Genomic DNA, 22,516 nt, shown 5'->3' with positions numbered 1-22,516 from the left:
CTCAAACCTATTAATGGAAAACACGATGCAGCATAAATACCTGCTTCATGTTCCTGCACCAAGAAGTAGAAAAGCAGAATCCAGAGGCTCTTGAGATCTGTGTGTTGGGTTTTTTGTGGTGTTTTGATGGTTCGTTTTTGTTGTTTTAAAAAGCTGTCCTTTGGAGAATAGCATATAAAGACCTGTAAACAAAAGTTGATTGTCCAAGCTTTCTTTACTGAATTTTGATTATTTTTTTTTAAATGTAAAAAATAATTCTGTTGTTAAACAGTTTCTGGTGAAACATGCAAAGCTTCCATCCAAACGTGTACTTCCGTGTTTTGATGCAGAACCTCACAGACTGCAGAGGAGTTAAGGTTTCTTTGTCACCTGTAAGGTTAGTATCACATTGTAATCCGTTAGAAGTCCCTTAATTTTTTCATGGAATTTCTCTCTGTACTGGTTGAAGTGCATAATGCTTTCTGGTTCTTCTTCAAACCAGAACTTGTCAAACTCATAAACCAGATAACCTGTGAAGAAAAGAAAATACATCTCTGCAAAAGTGACCTTCACAGTTTTCAGCCTTTGACCTAGCCAAAAGGATCTTTAGACTTTATTCCATCCCTTAAGACAGAGAGTGTCCCGCTCTGGTCAACAGCAAGCTTTTGGACACTGTAATAATGAATTTTAATTAAAAAATCTGCAAATACTGGTTTCAGACCACAGTATCTAATATATATACACAAAACCACCCCAACTTATCCCTTAAACACACACTTCTGCAGTGCAATGTTTAGGCATCAGATGTGTTTCCAATACCTGATGCAGAAGATAGACACCTTGCTCCGAAAAACCCAAACAGGCCTTGCCCCCCGGCAGGCTGTGCGGAAGCAGCTGCAGGTACTCACAGTAAAATTGGTGGAAGTGCTCCATCCGCGGCACGCCAGGGACCGCGTTGTACAGGTGAGGCTTTAAAGCACCGTTCCTAAGCAAGCTGTATGCCATTTCTGTCAGATTGATCCCAACTATTGCATAAGAGTACCTGCAACACCAACCACAGGGCACGTTTCACCTCGTGGACCCAAGGACTTACAAGCTTCCCTGAAACAGTCAGTTCTTCCTATGACACCTCTTGACGAGCCAACTCCAGACTCCAGACCACTCTTTCCATTCCCTGGTACGTCCAACCATGTAAGTGCTGTTTGAAAACCCTAGTTTGCCATGCAGAGGTATGGCAGTGCCTCCCTGAGGCAACGTGAGATGGTAAATCTAATCAACATCGACCGCCGTTTGCTCACTCGGAATCATTTAATCTGCTGGCATATTAAAAACTGGACAACATCAAAGACAATGTTACAGTTTAAACAGAACAGCCATCTTAACCTGTTCTCCAGGCTGAACAAAAAATACCTCTTTTTCTGTTGCATGGTACAGAAAGCACTACAACAGAAATGCTTAAAGGACTGTTCGAGCAAGTGTTTCTGGGGGAAGGAGGGGAGGATTCATTTGTGTCAATGACAGGAGTATTTAACTGATCTAAATGTCTCAGATGTCCTCTTCATGCCCTAGCTGCACAAGGTAGTGTTATTTACAACTAAAGTCATGAAAGCCTCGTGTTCTCGGTTTGGAAGGTGACAGAGTTAACTGGGGACTAGATGGATCAGATGAAACACAGAGGTTTACCAGCTTTCCTCTTCCTCTGATTGCTTTTACAGTAGTAAAATGAACTAAATATTTTAATATGCAGAGTTTTCACATACGAAGTTAAAACTGAACAACAACAAACCATCTATTTGTATATACTTACTACAGGACAGATCCCTAGCAAAAAATAAAAGAGGCCTTACAAGATAATCTGTACCATCCCAACAGAGGATCAATAAGAAGCTGAAAAATAAGCATACATTTCTAAATCTAATCTGAGCCTATTACAAATAAGATAATGTGATGTTAAAGCTGTTCACAGAGCAAGTATTTTGCAACACTTTTGTTCTAACAAATCTGTTCCGAAATTTAAAAACAGAATAAAAATAACCTGCAAACAGTTCCCAGCATGAAACCAGTTTCTGTGCTGAGTTTCTCACACCTCTCTACTTCGTGGGGTTTTTTTTTTCCATTAAAGAACAAAAAAAGGGCCAAGTATTTTCCTCTTCGTTTTCAGGACACGCACTTGGCAGTTTTCACATGAGCTGTTACACGGAACAAGCCAGAAAAAGCCATATAGTGACTTACCCCAGCTTTGGGTGGTTTGAACGGGAAAGGATCTGACGAGCTTCACTGGTGTAATGCTTACTAAAATACCTGTCAGTGTACAAAAGGAACCAGCATTCTTTTAAGTTTATATATTAAAAAAAAAAGGTGTTCAATATCAAAATGTGTAGCTTTAAAGTAAGGCTGAAAACTACTCTGTACTGACAATGGCACAAAACAAAAGCCAAGGAAAAGGTACCAAATTAAATTATATCCAGCGTGAACTAATATAGTAAAAATATATGTAAATCATTATGATCTAAATATCAAAGATGAAGTTCACCCAAGTCCCCAGATTAGTGTAGCAAAGTCATGCAAACCTGTCTATTTTTCATGACAGTAATTAATTCGGGAATATTAAAAGCTTTTGACAAGTTAGTTTCTAAGTTCTGACCTATCAAATCTATCATGGCACAACAAACAAGTAAAGTGTTTTTGGGCAACTTTCTGTTCCTCCCCTCGCTTTTTGCTCTCTACCCAACCACACATTCACAGATGTACAGCTGCTAGAAATGTCAACTTACTTAGAAAAAAAACTGGTTTTCACTTCTACCAAACCCACCATTTCTATTTGCTTCTATTCAGTCTTTATTAGAAATAACACTTAACTAGAAAAAAAACCCACATAGATATTGAAAATAAGTTACAACAGAAAGGAAATACTTCTTTTTCACTTACACCAGATTCACTAATCCCAGCAGGCCCATTCCTCTGAAGTCCGTTTTGGGATCATCCCCTTGGAAGCCAATGTCACACCACTGCTTGGTGATTCTGGCCTTCAGATTCTCATGAGGCATCAGCAGATTCCAAAGCTGCACAAATATGCTTGGATGTTACACACAGCTGCTAAAGTATTCCAAGTCACATCACTCAGAACTGCTGTCACTGCAGGCTAGAAACCGTTCCCCAAGGACCAGGACGCAATGTGCGTGCTGCTGCTTTCTCTGAGTGGCAGTCTGGAGTTATACTGCAAGGGCTTATTCTAGGGATTTTGAAAATGGTTACTTTCACCATTAAATGCAATTAATTAATGGACAAAGTATCGACAGTGAAGAAATAAAGACTTGGTTCACTTCAGAAAACAACCTATGTGTCATTTTCTGACAGGGCAGCTCTAAACTGAAAGACAAATGAACACTTAGCACGTCGATGTTGGGATTTGCACAGCAAGCTAACTCTGGCATGCTAAGAAAATGACTTTCTAATGTATTTGCACAATAGAAGCTAATCCTCCAGCAGGATTATATTATTTGCTTGCTAGTCTTTATTGTTACTGATAGTTTTTTAATCTTCCAGTGTTAAACTATTCTCTTTGATGCTGACTGGGGTGCAGTAGTAAGAAATCTCTAGCGTCTTTTTCATTGGTTTACAAAGTCTGATGTGCACAAGGTTAAGTGTCTTTTTAGCTAGGATCCTTCAGTGACCCATTACAAAATAACATTGCTACCTATGTGCTGTTGGTAAGTCTGATTCCACACACAATAATCCCAGCAAAAGTAAGTCTACCTTACGAATATGTTTTGCTCTGATGTTTTATTTTAGCATGTCACTTCTATAATGGCTTAGCAGTTCACAAGGAGAAAAGAGGTTTAAAATAGACCCCCTGGTAAGAATGCTGCCAATAAATTCTGTTCATTTGAGCTGTCGGAGGGGAAAAACAAACAGCTTTTGCATTTAAAGGATTATTTTCACCTCAATTAACTGCTCCTCGTGTTCTTCGTTATCCGAGTCATATGGGACCTTCCTCAGATCTTCCACATTCAAGTAAAGCTTTTTATAACCTGATATCTGCAGTAAGGATAGCTGCAGATTTGTCTTAAACCTGAAATAAGACAACACCACACAGCAGGCATAGTTAGCCATAAATTCTTGCTTGAACTACCAGGTAAGATCTTTCTCATGAGGACACAATGCAAACGCTAGAATTCGGAAGTGCTTTCTGTTTATCTTTCAAACTACAGCATATCAGTTGAGTATACTGCTCCATGGACCGTATTTCTGCTTGAAAACAAACCTCTAGCCAATTCCAGTACTGCACAGTCAGAATCTATTCTCTCAAATTACAGAAGAAAAAAAATAGTTTGGCTAAAACCTGTGATGACACGAGAAAATTCCATCTATCATCCTGGCTGCTGTCCCTTCACACACACCTAGGCTCTTTATAAGTGCAACTTTGGCAGAATTGCTTACAGCTTCAAAGAAGCATTTAATTCAGCTTTAGGGTTTTGACTAGTCACCATTCTTCCTCTCAGTTGCTCATAACTACTTACATAGATGAATGTGAACATTCATCAGGCATTACTATACTCTCCAATATATATCTCAGCGATTACACAGTTCGTGTAATCAACCCAATAACCGTAATTACTCCGAAATCCAGAACGACAGAAGGGACTCGCAAGAGAAAGATGCAGTTATCCCAAATCCATGTCAACTAAAACTTTGCAAATTATTTTCTAGAACTGAAGAGCACATAACCCTACCTTATTTTCTAATTTCATTCTAGAGATCCGTGCTCTGTGGCCTAACCATTGTATCAGATTAAGCAACTGCCAAGAAGCCGGAATGATCTGCCATGAAGAACTTATGTTTGGGTTCCAAACGTACCCTGTATCCTTCTCTTCAATTTTCTTTTCTTTCATCACATCTCTGACACACCTCTCCACTTCGGTTTCCTCAACGTGTACAGCATTTCTTAAAACCTAGGAAGTCAACACAATAAAAGACATCATGAGGGACGCAGAGGTCTGTCATCGACTTTATCCTCCTTTCTCAGCTTCTCTGTACCTGCCATGCACGTATCCTTTACTATGAAAGAAGAACAGTCAATGCATTGCAAATGTTTACAACACATGGGCTCAAATTGCACACAAAGGATCTGCAATAATCACATAAAAGCATAATTTGTAACTGTCAGACTGTAAACAGCGATGTTTACATAGGAGTCCCATAAAGACTAAATAAAAAGCTGGAGAGCTGGCTCAGCCTAGGTTCTTGTTTGCTTTCAAATGCTGAACTGAACCACGCTCTCCCTTACCCAGCTGAAACAAACCCAGCTGAAACAAACACTGCTACCCAGGAGCAGAACTGACAGCATTTCAATAAGGAAATAACACTTCAGAATTGGAACACCAAATGAAGTCGAGGTTTCGATGCTGGGCTGAAATGGCTCTTCTGCAGTTGTTCTTCTCAAGCCATGTTAACTACACACAGCCTGCCTAAAATCCCTTCACAACCATTTAACTTTGTCTTCTAAACCTTCTGTGGCCAGATGCTAGAAGACCCACCCATACTATGCTCTACTGCAACAAGGATGCTCGTGGCAGTTACAATTGTCTCTCAACATCACACTACAGTGACCAGCTAGAAAAAGGGAGGATGAAGTCACCTCACAGCATACAGAAGGGAAAGTTCAAGGCCTACAAATTTGAGGGTTTCAAGTGTTAGCTTAAGGCCGCTACAGACCAACTGGAACGAACTTGCCAGTTACACATCTACTTGCAATCCTGCACTGCTATTTTTTTAATCAACAACTCCAGGTGCTATCATATATGCTGCATTAAATTATCTGTATTATTTAACTACATCACCCTTCCAATTTTTACAGAAACAGCAAAAGAGGTTGTTGTGGCAGGGAGAACTGACCCTCCCTGTGAACAGCACCTGTGTGGAGCTTGTCTGTCTTGCTGCTAATGGAAGCAAACATCTGAAGGGGCATGGGGTTATTCCTGAGAAACCCTAGCCTACAGAACACACAGCGCTGTCATCTCCTCTGCGCTTTTTATTCCTCTACCTTCTTCCACCCTCAAAAAGTAAATGCACGTGTTCCGTTCTGGGACCTGTCCCTGAAAGGTTTTATTACGGTTAAACCTCTAGGATCTTTTACCTTATTCTTTGATGATTCCAGGGAATGTTCTGTAATAGAAAAAGAGCAAATGTCAGAGTTAAACTGCATTGTTTTAAATCGCTGACAATAGGTGTTTGTGGCATGGAAGTGCTATAGAATTTCGCATCCCTTTCATACGTGCACTTAATCAAAAATTATTCAAAATCAACAGATACCAGGTAGTAGTGTTACTTGACATAATTTTCAAGTACAATGATAGAAATAGATTCGGGTATTTTAAAACATTGATCGGTTACACGTAGAGACAAGTTTGAAAAGATGTCAAGACAAAAATGTTTCCTGCTGTTTTTCCATTCTGACGAATGGTTTTGCCTTTGCTAGTGAATAAGGAGGAAGCAAAGATCCTTCCTGGAGCTACTGGTAAAATGGCAAAAGCTACTAACAGCTTCCTAAATTATTATTTTAGATCAAAATTCCGTATCAAGTGGAACCAGGCGTTTAATCACTCTTCCTCCATCCCCCTAAAACGCGTTCATGTCTGTGCTGCTCGGCTTTTTTACTAGCGGGGAGGAAAAAACACACAGAAAGTGATGGGAAGACTCTGGGAGCGGGGGAAGCAAGGCGGCTTTCCAACTCGCTTCTTGAAGCTATCCGCAATTAACTCGGGAAGAAAAGCAGACCTGGCCTTCCCCTCTCAAATTCCCCGGTCCCAGCCAGGAAGAGGGGACGAGTGGACACAGGAGGCGGGGGGGCTGCACAGCGCTCCTGACACGGGTACTGCCTTCCACCCACCGCTTGTCACGGCGTGGCGACAGCTCCGAGCCCGCTCCCCGGGCCGAAGGCTTGGCTTCCCTCATTACCTATGCTCAGCGTCCGCTGCGCCCCTGCCTTCGAGCCGTCAAAGACCCGCTGCAGTTCGCACTTCCCAGTCAGCAGCCTCAAGATCCACTTCAGCCAATACCGAAAGTAGTTGCTGTACAGGAACCCCCAGAAGTACACCCACATCTTCTGCGGGAAGAAAGCCCCGCGCTCGCAGGAGGGGCGCGGCCGCCGCAGCCCCCTGACTGACCGGCCTCCTTGCCGAGCCCCTCGGCCGCAACCACCCTCCTCCGGCGGGGGGAGAGCTCCGGCCCCACCACCACCCCTCACCCCGAGCCACCTCACGACCCGCTAACGCCCAGCGCCCCTCGTTGAGGCCGGGCAGATGTTGGGCTGCAGCCGGTGAGCCCCTCCCTCTCCGGTCGGGTGTCCCTCCCTCCCGGTGAGGGGAGCGGGCACCTGCCCCGACAGCGCCGAGCGCGGCTGCTTCGCGCCCCCCGAGGCGGCAACCTAGCGGCGCCCAGCCGCCCCCCGCATCCCGCCGCCGGAAGCCGCCTCCCGCCTTCCCCGACCTGGAAGTGATCGCGGGGGACGGGACGGAAGTGCAGGTGGGGAGGAGCCAGCCCCGTCCCGCTGGCCGCTACGGGCCGTGCCCGGCTCCGTCCCCTCACCCGCCGGCGGCGGCTTGCTGAGGCGCTGGCCTCGCCGTGAGAGCTCTCCACCCCCGAGGCAGCCCTCCACCCCCGAGACTGTCCCGGTGCGGCTGCCCGGCCCGCTGGGGAGCCCTGGGCGGGACGGGTGTAGCTGCCTTTCCTTTATGACCGTCTTTCCTGGGCGAAGGCCTGTGGGAGAGCAGCCAGCCAGCCAGCCTCACGGGGCGCCCTGCGGGGATCCCTGGTGCTCGTTGGAAGTGTGTGCGCGAAGGCTTGTTGCTCGCCTCGGCTATAGCTGAGGGCAGCGAGGAGGACGTTGTGCATTTCGTCGGGCTAGGTGCTCTCGAGGAGGGGTGTTTGCCGCGGGTCCTGCTTTGCCACGGAACCTCCGCTCAGCCCAAGTGTTTGGTTTAGTTCCGGTCGGTTCTTCCACTGAGAAAATCAAAAGTACCTTTTTCCACGGAGTCGAAAGCCACGCAGCAGGTCTGATGGCCTGTGCCCCACAGAGGATTTCACAGGGTGGACTAACGCCTTCGGCATCCTCCCCCTGGGTTTTTACACTCGTGGGGTGCGGGGTTTCATGTGGGTAAATCACTGATGTGTGAAATTCAGTTTATCACAGATCTGATTCTTGGCCTTCAATGCTGCGAGGAGAGATGGTCTGTCTTAAAGAGAGAGCAGGTGGTCATTTTTTTTTTGGTGTAACTTCTGCAGTGAGTAATAGGACTTCTGAAGTGAGTAATACGACTCCTGAAGTGTTGGGAGTGCTGCGGGATGGAAATAAACCTAAAAGATATTTCTATTAAAAAGTGCTCTTGGTGACAGAACGGCATGAGGGCCTGTCATGTTACCTACACATAAGTCTATCTGAGGTAGCCAAAAACTAGAGAATACTGTGAAAAAATAACAAAGACACAGTGCCTAAGTACTGGTAAGGGAAGCTGGAAGAAAGATGTTTGCCTGCATTGCAGGACCTGGATAAACTACAGCTTCCACCCAGCCCACACGGGACACAAGTCTGAGCAAGTAATCCACACTAGGGGAAAAAAATTGCTCTATACCTCCCATCTGATGCTCTGTCAGAGCACTGCTGGTGCTGTATTTAAACACAACTAGTCTGAAAACATGTCACCAGCTGGCTTCAGCAGCAGTGTGATGTTGGGAAGGCGGGGGTGTTGTAACAACATGAAGAAATGGAGGGTGGTCAGGTCATTAATCAGTCTTTATGCCCACGCATGGATTGCTCTGAGATAGTTCTTTAGGAGAGTGAGCTCCTGGGATTACTTGCAGGTCCAGCAGCTGCACCTGTAAAGTGTGAGTCTGTGCAAGTGGAGCTGAGAGAAGTGGGCTGAGGAGGCTGTTGTTGATGGATACCAAAATAAAACCTTCCTACTGCTTCAAGAGTTTCGCTTTCCATTGTGTGTTTTAATTGATTAAATGGCTTCATATCGATATGATATTTTCTCCCTGTAATACTTAAGTAGAAATTAATTTTTGTATGGATTATTAAGAACCAAAGCAACTTCTTGCTCTACTAGGGGTTTTGGAGTTTGTTCCGCTTCCTATTCTGGTTTGTAACAGTCTCAAACTTCATATCATAACAATAAATACACACAGGGCATGAGTGTTGTTTTCTCAGTCATTTCTCTGCTTCCAGTCTCCAGGACCAATGGGTAGAGTGTCCCACGTGGACAATGCATTGCAACGTGCTTCTCTGATAATTAGACTTGCTGAGGTAAGTTTAAAAATTTTAAGGTCTTGTTTTAAAGTGCTTCTGAGACGTGAGACTGTAAAAGATAAAAGTTTTACTTAGCCTATGCTCTCTTTTGTTCATACAATGTTTACTTAAATCTGTATTTTAAAATAAAATCTGTAGCTAATTACATTTATGTAAAAATATTAAAGCATGCATTTTTAGGTGGTTGTTTTTTCCCACAGCTTTTTGTTATTTGTTAGTAAAAAGATACAGAGCTTGTCTACTGCATATAAGGCAAGGGATGAAGGTGATTATGGCAAACTAGGTAATTTCAGGTGCATTCATTTCTTCTTAAGTTCCAAACTTGATCATCTTTCTCAGTGTATAACAAGCAAGTGTTAAGTTAAAGCTCCATCAGGTTCTTTATCAAACCAAGTGATCATGTGAGCATGTGTGATTATGCACAAACGTCAGCACTTGAATTGTGCAAGATGCTTCTGTCATCATGTTCAGTCAATTCATACATTACATTAGGGCAAAAATAGCTTAAGGAAGCTGCAACTCTTCTTTAGTGTTCTGAAGTTGCCTGCCAGTATTACCTTCACAGAGATTTTGTTGGAAGCAAAGTTTATGAGCTACTGTTGATCTTTTAAAGTAGCATTTCTTATGTGACAGCAGGGCAAATAAAAGCCAGCTTTAATAAGCCCTATCAGTTCTATCTCTACCAGTCAGAAAACTTTCCATGGCAGCGACTATTACCTATTGTTACTGGCTGTTATCCTTTGTGTACCCTTGCACATGAAGGACAGCGGCAACCCCATGTGCAAAATAAACCATTCCTTCTTTCACCCATAAGCCTGTATTTTGTCAAATATTTATTTTAATCTTATCTCTACTCTTTCTTGCGCACAGATGTGTGAAAACGGTATTGAAAATGTGAGGCAATCATCACAGCAAGAAAAGACACTGAGCTACAAAGCTTGAGGACTAGCCTAGAAACTTCCTTGCAGGTAAGCTGCCTCGATGGAACTAGTCCACTGAAGGACTTCTTAGTGTCCAGCGTTAGAGGTTACTCAGCAACATGGTCTACACGGTATTTTTAAAGACGGTCAGTTTGCAAAAAATGCAGAAAGTCTGCGGCTCAGAGGTGAAACTTGTCTGAAACATTTAAACCCTCTCCCAAAACGTCTTGTTCCGGTTGTGCATCGTTCTTGAGCGTATGAAATAACACGGAGAGAGCACTGGGAGGGAGGCAGTAGGAAAGCATGAAGCGAGTAAGAGGGCCCCGTCTGCCAGGAGGTCCCAAGGCAATGGGGTTCATGACATTTTCTGCCATTATTTCGACTGGGTTTTTTTGATGAACGCTTAATGCCCTGCCTCATTTTAAGTTACTGTGCTAGCCTAAGGAGGCAGCATTAAGTAAATGAGTGCCACAGCTCAGCATGGCTGGGTAGCTGTGTCTGCGTCAGACTTGGCCACACTAAGCAACGCCTCCTGCATTTGGTGGCAGGCTCCGCAGATGTGCCCTGCATGGGGTGCAGGATTGGTGTTAGTTTCTGGAAAAACACAATGGGTTTGTGGGTTCGGTTTTTTTCTTACTGGCTCTGAAAATGAGCTAAAATTAACTGTGTTAGATTTCTGTTATTCTTATCACCAGTAGTTCTCCCTCTTGACCAAATCATTTACATGTGTTCTTTGGCTTTCTAGAAGATAAAATGCCAGTCAGTCAATTAAAAGGCATTTTAGTCACTATGTGTGACAAACTTAATGTTTATTCCTCTTAGGTCTAAATCTCTATTTTACCAAAATCTATATTGATCCTCTGTTAAAAGTTGTGCCTTGAGCTTTTAGTTTGTTACCTTGGAGAGGGGAATGGTGATGAGGCGGCAAAGGCGTAAGAGGATTGAGTCATCATCACATTGGTTAATATGAATAATTGCAAATCCATATTCAAAGCGTAGCTTAAAGAAGATTTGTCATTAAAAATATCAAAGATAGAGTCAGAAACAGGAGGGTGGAAGTTTAGAGTGAATGGGTACGGATCAGGAATAGTGAGGTCTAACTACTACTAACTAGCTAGGTCTAATTAGCCCTACTCAGATTTTTAATTCTCCATTTGTACACTGATGCAGGCTACTGGCAGTCTCCTGCATTATTAATGAACAATAACATTTATAATTCAAAGTAACTAGTGAACTGAGAAGTAAACCCATCCATATCATCATATCATCATATCAAATACGGGAAGGTTGCACTTAACCTTGCAAGACCATCAAAGTACAACTTGGGGAGTCTAAGATTAACTTCTGTTAAAGGACATAGTTAGGCTGGTGGTAGAGACCATCACACAAAGGCAGCTTTCCCATCGGGACTCTGGCATGCTTGTGTCTGGGCACCAGCCTTACAGGGGTTTGGTTTGCTTTGCACAACGCTGTTCCAAAAGTTTCAGGGTTTTCAGTGTAAGATGAGATGCAGTCATTAAGCAGAGAGAAAAGGAGGGAGGAGATAGTGAATTAACAATACAGGGATATTTTTATAAACCAAGTTACATAAAATATTGGTATTGAACACGTTGAAGTGAAAGCCATCTGCTGCTCGCTGATCCGATAGGAAAAGGAGGGCCTTTTTTCTCATAAAACATGGGTGGCTCTGTTAAAACTGCATCCCTGTAACACTTTCTGGGAAGCTGAGTAAATATTTCCCTTCCCTTTTGAACTGTTCTGGAGAAGACGTATTCTAAACGGTGAACAAGTTTTTGTTTGCTTATGGATTGCCGAGGATCTGCAAAGGCAAAGAGGTGTGCCTGTCACCATGGGCAGGCACATGTGGGAAGGGGGCACAGCGGCAGAAGTACGACACCTTCACCAGCGCACATCAGAAATGGGGCAGGTTGGATTTTGCAGCTGCGCTCCCTGCTCTGTCTTTAAAGCCGAACTGAGCGGCTGTGTTTCTTCTCTGATCGTGCTGAATGCTACGCTCCGGCCCGGCCGTTGGCGTTAGGTGGACAAAATACTCCTGACCGTTAGGAAGTCGTGACTCGGGCTAAACGCTGCCAGCCCGAGTGCTGAGCCCAGACGGGTTCTGCTGTAAAAGTACTACCTGGGATGGCCGGTTTGGGTGCTACCGTCGGGAGGGCTAATGTCGGGGGGGGTCGGACGACACGGGACACAACGCGACACTGCCCGGGCTTTCAGCTTCGCAGCGGGAATGGGCGTGGGCGCTCCTTCACGGGACTAACGCCTCCAGTGGGAAGGCCCGGCGGCGGGAGGAGCGGGTCTGTCCCCGGGCAACGCCGCCGCGAAGCGGGAGGCAGCGCGGGAGGGCATGCCCCGGCCCCTTTCGGCGCAGTGGGCGGATACGCCCAGGCGGCAGAGCCGCGGCTGGGCGAGGAGATACCGCGGGGGACGTGCGGGTAGCGCCCTGCCGGGAGATGCGGCTGCGGTCCGGGCCGCTTCTGACGGCGCTGTGCCTCGGCGCCGCCTTCCCCCTGCTGTGGTACGCGGCGTGGCAGGGGAGCCAAGGTGAGAGCGGGCACCGGCCGCGGGGGGCGAGGCGAGGGCCATCCTGTCCCGGCCGGTCGGTCGGTCGGGGCTCACGGGGCGGGCAGCCCGGCGGCACCTGCCGCTTCCCCCTCGCTGTGCCGTCGGGCCACCGCAGCGCTGGGCTCCCTTGCTCCACCTGTAACCGAGGGGAACGGGACCGTCGCGGCGAGCGGCAGCGAGGCAGGGCAGGGGTGCAGCGGGGAGGTCGGGGCGCCCGTCCCCTCCCGGAGCTCCCCGCGGAAGAGTGGCCGGTAACGGCCGCTCTGACGGGGTGGGGCGCGGAGCCGGCGCTCAGACTGCCGGGTCCGGGACGGGGGCTGCCCGCGGCAGGGCTGCCGCTCGGCTGCGGTGGCAGCGGGAGCGCTGGGGAACCGGGCGCGACCGGGAGGGCGGCTTGGCCCCGAAGAGGTTAAAGGCGTGGGTCTCGCCCGGTCTCCCGGACACAGCTTACACGCACCGAGTTAGGAGCTTGTGCAGCAGCTTACGGGGCTGGATCCTTGGGTCAAACCTGTCTGATTAGAAAAACAAACAAAAAAGCGCCACCCCACCCAAATTTCAGGAACAATTTTAATAAAAGTTGCTAACAAGTATTCCAGCGGTAGGATGGAAAGAACAAGACTAAAGGTGTGAGCTGTGGCTGTCACTTTTTGAGTGTTCTTCTTTTCAGTGCTAGGGAGGACAAAGTTACACGGTCGGTTCTGCACTTGTATTTGTGCCTCATGTACCCTCACTGTTCCAAGTGTGTGTTTCCAGCACCAGAATTCAGGGTTCAGTCAAGAGAAAAAAAAAACCGACTGGTTATTTTTTTATTTCTAAACTTCTAAATTACGCAGTATCTTTTTAATGGGTTATGTAGGTGGCACACATTGGGTAGCTCTACAGAAAGCCATGTCTTGAGATGCTCTGAATTTACATAGGAAAGATAAAATTGATCCTATTTTCTGAAGATAACTTAGATGATCTCTCCAAATAGTACACAAGGCCTGCAGACGTGTCTTGTTGTGACAGTTTGTGTGGGGTGATGGTGTGAGAGTGGATCTTTAAGTGCTTCCTGGAGACACCTTTATAAAAGGTCTGGCTATATCCGTGCAGAAGATCTACAATAAACCAATTAGTAATTTCTGGGATGAACACAAAACTCTGATATAGTGGTAATTTAATGATATTTATTGCTTCTGTAATAAATAGAAGCAGAGGTTGGGATCTTGGCTCCACAATGGACAAGACCGTGCTGATCCTCCTGCCTTTATTGTTTCCTGTCAGCTCAGAGGTTGTGTCTTATACTTGTCCATTTGCACAGTGGCAATTCAGATAGGAGTAGGGAAGGAGAAACAGAAGTAAAAGCGGGGTGTGTCCTAAGAAACTAAGATGTAAGAGATGATAAAATGACAGCATTTGTCCTATCTGCAGTTACCACCCCTATTGCCATGTTATCCTGTAACTCACATTTTGTGACTCCTCATCGCTGAAATTCCATTTTCATTCTGCCTTCTTGATGGCCTTACTCTGTTAGAGTCCTGTGCTGGGGTGTTCTGCTTTCAGGGTGTTTGTGTTGTGGTGGGTTTTTTGAAAAGGGGGAGCAGTAATATGTGTTTTGTTTGATCTGCTTTGGTTTAACTTTTCTGTTTCCACAGTTGTCTCCTCCTTCACAGCAAACAGAGGAGCTAATGCCTCTCTGGTGGTATAATTTTCCTAATTATTATTCTTAGCACCTGTTTTCTTAACAAGCTTTACATCGTTACAGCTGTCAATATGTAGTGTTCAGAGACACATTCTCCCCTAAACTTAGTAAATCTCACAAATGTGTAAAAATTAAATAGTTGATACTAGTAACAAAAGGAGGAGGTAACAGCTTGTGGCGAGTGACTTTGCCTGAAGTTTATTTCCCTGGAAAGATAGTCTTTCCTTCTGAGCAGTGGTAGAAGACAAAAGCCTTTTACTCATCCAAAGAAGCCCAGGAACAGCCCTATGTTGTTACCTTTTTCCGCAGAGAGAGAAGCATCCTGAGCAGGCCAACTAATGATCTGTTGTCACAGCATATTTAAGAAGGTGGCTTGAAATCTTTTTCTCTGAAAACAGGCAGATACCCCTGCTTAGAATTTGCTATACCTCTCTTCCCTTCCACACTGCTGAACTTGCCTCTCCAGGGACTTGCCCAGAGCACCACAGGAGTTCCTGCTTTTCTTGCATCTCAAACTGCGGTATTTGTTCCTGATGCTCCTTTCACTTACCCTGCCCGCTACTGAGAGGTCAAGTACTGCCTCAGTTTGTCAGCTCCCAGCTCTTCCACCCATTTGTCAAACATTCTTCCCTGGCTCATTTTCTTCCACACGTTTGTTAAAACATCTTCAGTGTCCTTCTCTGCTTTGCCCATTAAAACATTTAGGCTGCTCTCGTTCTCTGACTGAGCAGCAGTAGGCTGTAGTATTCCTTCTGGTTTCTATCTGGTTATTGTTTCTTGGATTGTAGTGATGTTAGGAGAGCAAATAATCTTTTTTTATTTATTGTACAACTAGGACAGGTGGGCTTAAATACTTCCATGATACAGAAAGTATAAAATAAAATCTTGTTTAATCTGTCTGTGGTCTCAGAGCCTTTCAGCCCTTGAAGTGTAAATTGAGTGTTGGTTCTGTCCTGATTTCTGTGCAAATAAAAATCAATTACTTAAGCCAGAGGCTTTTTAAAAGCCTTGTGCTAAGGGGCTAGCCAGCTTGAGAGATTTGAGTTGAAATATGTCTGCTGTCAATGACAGCAGAAAATAACTGGCGGTTCGGTACTGCTTGTAACTACTCAGTGCAGCCTGAGTGTGGACTTGGAGTTGGGAGACTTAGGTAAGGGTAACTTGAACTGGTATTGAAGGGAAGATGCTCCTGCATCACTCATGCACTTAAAAATGAAAGTTACGAATCTACTAAAGTCACTAAACTTCAGCTATTGTGGATAATATTATATACATTTTAACTACCCTTACTAAGATGTTTCCACAGTGACTTCTTCCATTGCTCTATAAATATAAGAAGAGGTTTCATCTTAAACAGGCTGATACTTTTGTAGTAAAAAAAAAAAAAAAAAAAGTCATTACAGAGAAAACTGTGGTGATTCCGTCAACATCCTCTAGAGTGCTTGTGAACTCAGGCTGCTATTAGCAAGTAATCAGATGGACTGCTGTAGCAATACCAGTTCCACGTCCGGCATGGTTTTGCTGTGAGCTTTTTGGTCCCTCCCCAGCCCCCAAGCAAAACCTGACTGAAGCAAGCAGTTTGCGTCTGGGAGTAGGAAAGGCAGTTCTCAGGATGATGCAGATGTTCCTACTGTTGTGCAACTGAGTTACAATCCACTTGTTAGTTCACCTGGCCAAAAGTATTTGCTCGTATATAAATATGCTTCATATGGATTTTTAGTTATGGAAAGTAGTATACAACTTAAAATATATGTAGGGGTTTCCTCACACAGTTTTAGCCGCTGTTTTCCATTTAAAAATCCACAAGAAATGTTACAGGCATACAAAAACACAAAAGTAAGCTAAGGAAGTAGCAAATCTTGAAAAATGGTAGAAGAGAAGGCAAGAGGGCATTATAAACTCATTATGAACTTACACAAAGTTTCCAGAGAGGCAAGACTACTCCTGAATTAAAAGAAGCTTTGGCGTCTTGGCTGAGTAACAAAGAATTTTTTAGAAGTCACAGCAATGAGGTAAATCAGATCACCTCACATGACAGCGCTTCTTCGTGTTGCTTGTAAGGGTTCCAGGATTAGGTATCTTTGAATTGATTGTTAACATGTTGTTGCCTTCTTCACCTAAGTTTGTGGGATACTTTGTCCAAGTAAATGAAAAACAAGCTATGTCTGGAAACAAGGAGGAAGTGATGCTAATATATGATGTCACAAGGACCTAAGTATGTTGTTATATATGCGATGAGAAACCTGGATTTCTTCAGTTACTCCTTTGAGGCGGAATGAAAAAGAGGGAAACTGTTCCTAGTTAGTTGCATTCGCAGAAGTACACTGAAGGTTTATCAAATTTTTTAACATCTTAATTTTTTTTCGTTATTTCACAAAACTTTTCATCAGGAAAAGGGGTACAAAGGGTTAAAAAGGTTATTTCTAATGAAAGCTTTTTGGTTGGGTGGGGTTTTAAAATGGAAATATAGTAGTGTGCATGCTAGCCCAAAGATCTGATTGCAAGTTTCTTTTATTTCCAGTAATCTTCTGGTTTGCTCCACCTGGCCAAGCCCTGCTCCTGCTGTGCTCCCAAGTACGGGTCCCAGGAGATTCTGTCATTTTCTGGTTTTGATGGAGTTCTTTGCAGGTTTCCTGTCCAGACCCAGCTGGCACACTCTGGCTCAAAGCTTGAATTAAATAGTGGCTAAACTGAGAGATTTGATAAGGAGTCTTGAATTACAGCATTCTTACTTCAGCCAACAGAGCTTACCTAGATTTATGAACATGCAGAAGCCAATCTTCCTGCTGGCTCTCGGCCTGTTACTCTGTGTTTAATCACCATTTTCCCCAGTTGCCCCAGTAGGCTACATCTTCCCTCCTTGCCTTCATGCACACGTTTCCTTCCAGTGGAACTGAGAGCATACAGAGAGTATTGCACATCCAGGTGTTGCCCCAGCACGCAGTCAGGATGTGGCCAAAATACACAGCGTGGTAAGGGAAGAGTTTCTCCAGTCCACTGACAGGCTTACACAGTTTGTTTGTGTAGTTCTGCATTTAGGTAGGCATTAAAAAAATCAATACAACAGCCTCAGATGGGACCTAAGACTTAGTATGTACTGATCCTAAATTTTATATCAAAATTCATATCCAAGACTCACAAAAGCTCTATAGTTTTACTGGCTTCTAAACGTGTCACTGGCTGAACTAAGAGTCTGTTGCTTCTTGCAATTACTTCAGGCAGAATAGTGGCTGCCTTGTCCTCAAAAGTAGAGGAACTGAGTCATAAATCCTATAAAGATCCAGGTACAAAATGAGACTAGTTACTGTTGTAGAGAAAGGGACAGAGAACATTTCAGACCTCTCTTTGTTCGCTGTGCAGTCTCTCATCACAACTTGTACTTAAACAAGTGTAAACATATGACCATCACGCTTTCCTAATGTTGTACACCAAGTCTTGAACAAAGTTTTATCCAGAAATACTTTCATTAGTGGCTAGGCATTTAATTAAGTGTGTGTATAAATGAGTAGTTGTTGCTACATCAGGCAGAACAGTAAAAATATTTCAAGCACTAACCAGAATGAAGCAATAACCATTGCTTGAAGTGAATGAGCACTTTTAATGTCTCTGATAAAGGCTGTATTCAAATCAGAATTTTCCACTGCTATTAAGAACCTATATCGTGTTACTAACATTACTATGTTAAACCCAAAGTATACCAATTATGGGGAAAAGGCATCCAATATCCATTTAATTTATACATTTTCCTTCTTATTTTAATATTATTGCTTTCTTACATAGAAGTGTTCTGACTGAATGTTTAAGACAGCTTTTCTGTGCATTCCAATATAGCAAAAGACTCGGGTCTAAAATGTGTGTTCTTTGCCAAACCTGAAGAAAATACTACATACAACTTAAGTTGTATGTTCTTTGAAACAGGTTTGCTTATCTGTTTTCAGTTAGATAGAGTATGTAAATGGTTCAGTAAAAAGTATATGCCAAATCCAGCAGAACTCATGTTCATTACACAATTAAATGTGCTTTTCCATTTCAGTTATTAACTTTGATCTGCCCTTAACTTTGTAAGGTGTGTGTTTTAATACTGGAAGGTGGTTCTGATTCTCTTCCTAGTATACCCTCTGTATGGGCACAGAGAAGCCCTAATTTCCCCCCACTCACACAAATAGCTGGCACACTGCTTTGCTTTGATGTCACTGGTTTAAAGCAGTGTCTCTCCCGCGCCTCCTCTTGGAGCTCCTGATGGGGATGCCGTTAAAGACAAGCAGACGTGCTGCCCCAAGACACTGCTCCCTGGTTTCTCTGCCTCCTTAGATGCCTACATAAAGAGCTGTGCAGACATGGCAGGGGAGCCCTTGTTAAGCCTGGTGCTTTGGTTTACCAAGCCTGCACATTCGATTCTGCTGTGTCACAGCTGGGCAAAGGTTTCAGCCAACCGGCTGGGAGCTGCGCCTGCCATCACAGCAATAGACCCTGTGGGCCAGTTGTCATCAGAGCCTGGGCACGGGAAATGAGTGGAAACAATCAGAAGCTTCTTAACCTGCTCACTTGACCTTCTCTGCGTAAAATAAACCAGCCTCAGCACCAACTGACTTTAGAGGCTCCTGAAGATTTCAGATGTGCTTCAAGATGTGCCGTGTCCTTTGCTGAAAGCTCAACAATTGAAGCTACCCCGGTTCGGGTCAACATTAAACGTAACAGGTGAATGTACCCAGTGCAGGTGAAATGGCTCCTGACTTCACGGAAGTTTTTCTTGGCTGTCTCTAAGCTGTTGGGAGACACAAATAATTCTGTGCTTTAAAGCTATAAGCAAAACAATTTAAAGATCATGCACAAATTCAGGAAGGTGTCCTTGCCTGGAAAGGTGCTTAAATACCCTTGGACTTCGGCACATTATTGATTTTCAGTGTTTGCATAAGACCTGATTGTTCTGAACTAAGACAGGGGCATTGTTTGGGGGATTTCAGTTTTTTCCTTTCCTCCTTACTGTGAGAGAACAAAACGCAAGCTTGCAAAGCGTGTAATGAGATTTAGAAAGGTCTCCCTATTTTAGATCTGTTACAGGAAGATAATAAACCGCCACGGTTATTAGTGCCGTGCATGCCTCAGTGCTTTAATATGCTTCATTAACCTGAGCAGCTAGCAGTGGTTCCAAGCAAGATCCTTTGCAGCTAGTGAGCATATATAGGTTTCTTTTAAGGAGGGCATTAACCAAAATCCAGTTTCTGAAAGAAGGTGGCTTTAGGTGTAATAGACAACGTAGCTTGTAATCAAGAGAGAGGAACAATAGTCACTGCTAGCCTTTGGGGGAGAGTGGGTTCTTTCCTCCTTTCTGCCATTCCCAATTTTCCTTTTTTCTTTACCTCTGTCGTGGTTTTACCCCGGCTGAGAGCCGAGATCCACGCAGCTGCCTGCTCCTTAAAGGAAAAGAGTGGGAGGGGTGGGGGTGTGTGAGGCAAGGGAAGGGAAACAGAAGGGGCAAATAACAACCCCAAAACCAAGAAACCAAAAGGCCCGTGGGTTGGGATAAGGATAGTTTACTAAAATAGCAGAAAGATAAAATATAACAATGCTAACAGGACTTTAGAGCAAAAAATATATGAAGCTGTTGATACACAATGCAGTTTCTCACCGAACCCACAACTCAGGCCGTGCCACCCAGAGCCGTCCTGGAACCCGACCATCCCCCCAAAAACCGTGTGTCCCGGAGCCGCCCCTGCTCCTCCTCCCATCAGCCCCCCCTTATACTGAGCAGGACATAATTGGCATGGAATACTCTCTTTGGCCAGTTTGGGTCACCTGTCCTGGCTTCGCCCCTCCTTTCTCATGAATAGAGAAATATGAAGAGCTGAGAAAGTCCTTGACTGTCTGACAGCAACTAAAAACATTAGGGTGTTGTCAGCACTGCTCCCATTTTAACTCTCAAACACAGCATTCCATCCGCTGCTACAAAAGAGGTTAACTCCATCCTGACTGAAACCAGGACAACCTCCTAGGAGGGCGTAGTGATGAATTGTTCCACAGCTCCAAGGTACTGCCAGCAATCAACTCTGATATGATGATAGGAAGTATGCATGCATGGAGCTAAGAGAAGTAATTGATTGACTTTCAGAATGAGTAGAGATTAGTATTTAGAGATAAGTATCATTTCTAAATAGTTACAGCTTCCGGTGCAGAAAGTAATATATATATAGAGAGAGAGATATGTGTCTATTAGGAGATAACACGAGGTTGCATTAAAAGCCATTTTAAGTATTGCCATCTCAGACCTGCAGTAACCCTATGAGACTGTGCAGCGAATAGTCAGAGGAAATGCTGTAGCAGAGCTGAAAATACACTGCAGAAGCTTTGAGCGCTATCACTCAGTCTGGTAGTTGGTGGTTGTGGGTATTTTTTATTCCTTCCCTGGCTTTTGGCCAGTATAACCCCATTGAAATTTCCTTGTAGGGTTTCCTTAGTCCAGCAGAGTGGTTCATCTTCATTTCACCAAGGGGAAAGGGAGCCTTTTATCTCCATTTACTTTTTGTAGTTTTGCCACAGGTGCTTATTTCGCTGTTTTCCAGTGTTACCCTGACACTCCCCATTGGTGAAAGAACTGTTCATAAATAAGGTGTTGCCAAGTCAGGCTATTGCTGGGGACAGGCTGTGTTTCATGATCCAGCCAAAGCTCCTTTCTCCTGGCCCTACTTGCCAGAGTGAGATCTGTTTGTACCAATGCCCTGTCTGCTTCTTTGCGAGTTCTGTGTAGGTCCTTAGATGCTTAGAGTAACACTTTACACACACACACACACACACACACACACACACACACACACACACACACAAATCTGTTTAAAGCTAATGACCATTTCAAATTTAGCTTTGTAATGCTTCTAATTTTATATTCTTAGCTTGCTAGAATTATATCAGTTCATGACAGTGCCTTACTGCACAAAAAGTTCACACTGCTCTCCAAACACATTGTTTTGCCAAAGGTTCACTAACAGTGAACGTTGCTCATTTACATACACTCTAATAACACTTATAACGTTTAATTTCTGTTTCAAGCTACATATATTTATAATGATAAACTCCTCCTTCGCTAAGGGTGACTGGATACTACGTGCCTTCTGTCAAACCCTTACTTCCCCAGCTGTCAAAATCAAATGAGATAAGGAATTGCTAGTTTTGTCCTACTAACCAAATAGAGGCTTCGATTCTGGGAGACTCGAAAATGTGGTTTCCCTCTGTGCCTGCAGGAACAGATAAAGCCAGTTAGAAACACCAGCTTCGTTGGTTGCTCTCAGTGATAGCCAACCTATTGTTTGCCAGAGGCATTAATGGTGTTTTAGTAGGTTCACCTGTAAGTAAGCAAATAAAACTACAATTCGTCAGTGCTTGCCAAAATGTCAGCCCAGTAGTGGCACCAGTAGTTTTGAGTCATGCTGACACTAGATAGCTGCATTGATTGCAAAGAGAGGGACTCCAACATGGTTATTCAACTTCTTTACAGAATTCCTCCTGTACTACAGTTGTTCTGAGGGGAATTTTAGTTTAGTTTAGCAAATTCTTGCGCTGTTGCAGCTCTGGGAATGTCAGTGGAACACCACCTTCCAGCATTTAGTTACAAAGCACCTCCATTATAAAATAAGTGATTCCCTTTTCTGAAGCTCAAAGTTGCACCCTGTGTATTTATTGTGTATTTATTGTGTATTTATTGTAAGATTGTGGGCTTGCTCTTTGTTCTTTGCACCTTCATAGGAGCACAGGAAGCTTTACTGCAGGTTAAATCTCAGCTTTTTCTTGGCGTCTGATGCTATGTAACTCCTAACAACTGGAATTTAAAGAGAAATGCACATCCATTACTGTATTGTTAGTTTATACCTCTGAACTTGTTTCAGAATTGCAAGGCGAATCTCCACCACATTTACATGTATTGATGCTCTGTTTGGAATCGCTGTCTTGCTATGGAAACACCATGATTAATGTCTGCCAGTCACGTAAATCTGTTTAAACCTGTTTCCATTTGATTCATATGCATTCTGGAGCAAAAAAGCTCAAGGTTGGGTTTTG

The 22,516-nt window shown here is 44.1% G+C and overlaps 2 protein-coding genes across 2 annotated transcripts in view; one reads left to right on the top strand and one right to left on the bottom strand.

The window, feature by feature from the left end:
- Positions 1–351: 351 nt before the first annotated feature.
- On the bottom strand, positions 352–7,207 carry ELMOD2 (ELMO domain containing 2; the record flags this gene model as incomplete). Its single annotated transcript, XM_084263598.1, has 8 exons — positions 6,937–7,207; positions 6,116–6,144; positions 4,837–4,931; positions 3,922–4,051; positions 2,908–3,041; positions 2,212–2,280; positions 888–1,021; positions 352–509 (listed from the first exon to the last, which is right to left on the bottom strand). The coding sequence occupies exons 1-8, from the start codon at positions 7,079–7,081 to the stop codon at positions 352–354; spliced, it is 894 nt and encodes a 297-aa protein (XP_084119724.1). The 5' UTR covers positions 7,082–7,207.
- A 5,467-nt stretch (positions 7,208–12,674) lies between these two features.
- Positions 12,675–22,516, top strand: part of MGAT4D (MGAT4 family member D) — a gene marked incomplete at its 5' end in the record, with an annotated part of 36,008 nt that continues 26,166 nt past the window's right edge. The window contains one exon of the mRNA XM_084263826.1: positions 12,675–12,765. Within this exon, the coding sequence (XP_084119952.1) occupies positions 12,675–12,765 (91 nt within the window). The remainder of the gene's footprint in view (positions 12,766–22,516) is intronic.

This window comes from Gallinula chloropus (assembly GCF_964237585.1).
Source record: "Gallinula chloropus genome assembly, chromosome: 4".
NCBI lineage: Eukaryota > Metazoa > Chordata > Aves > Gruiformes > Rallidae > Gallinula > Gallinula chloropus.
The sequence above is the reverse complement of the archived record's forward strand: the minus strand, read 5'-3'. Positions and strand labels throughout refer to the sequence as shown.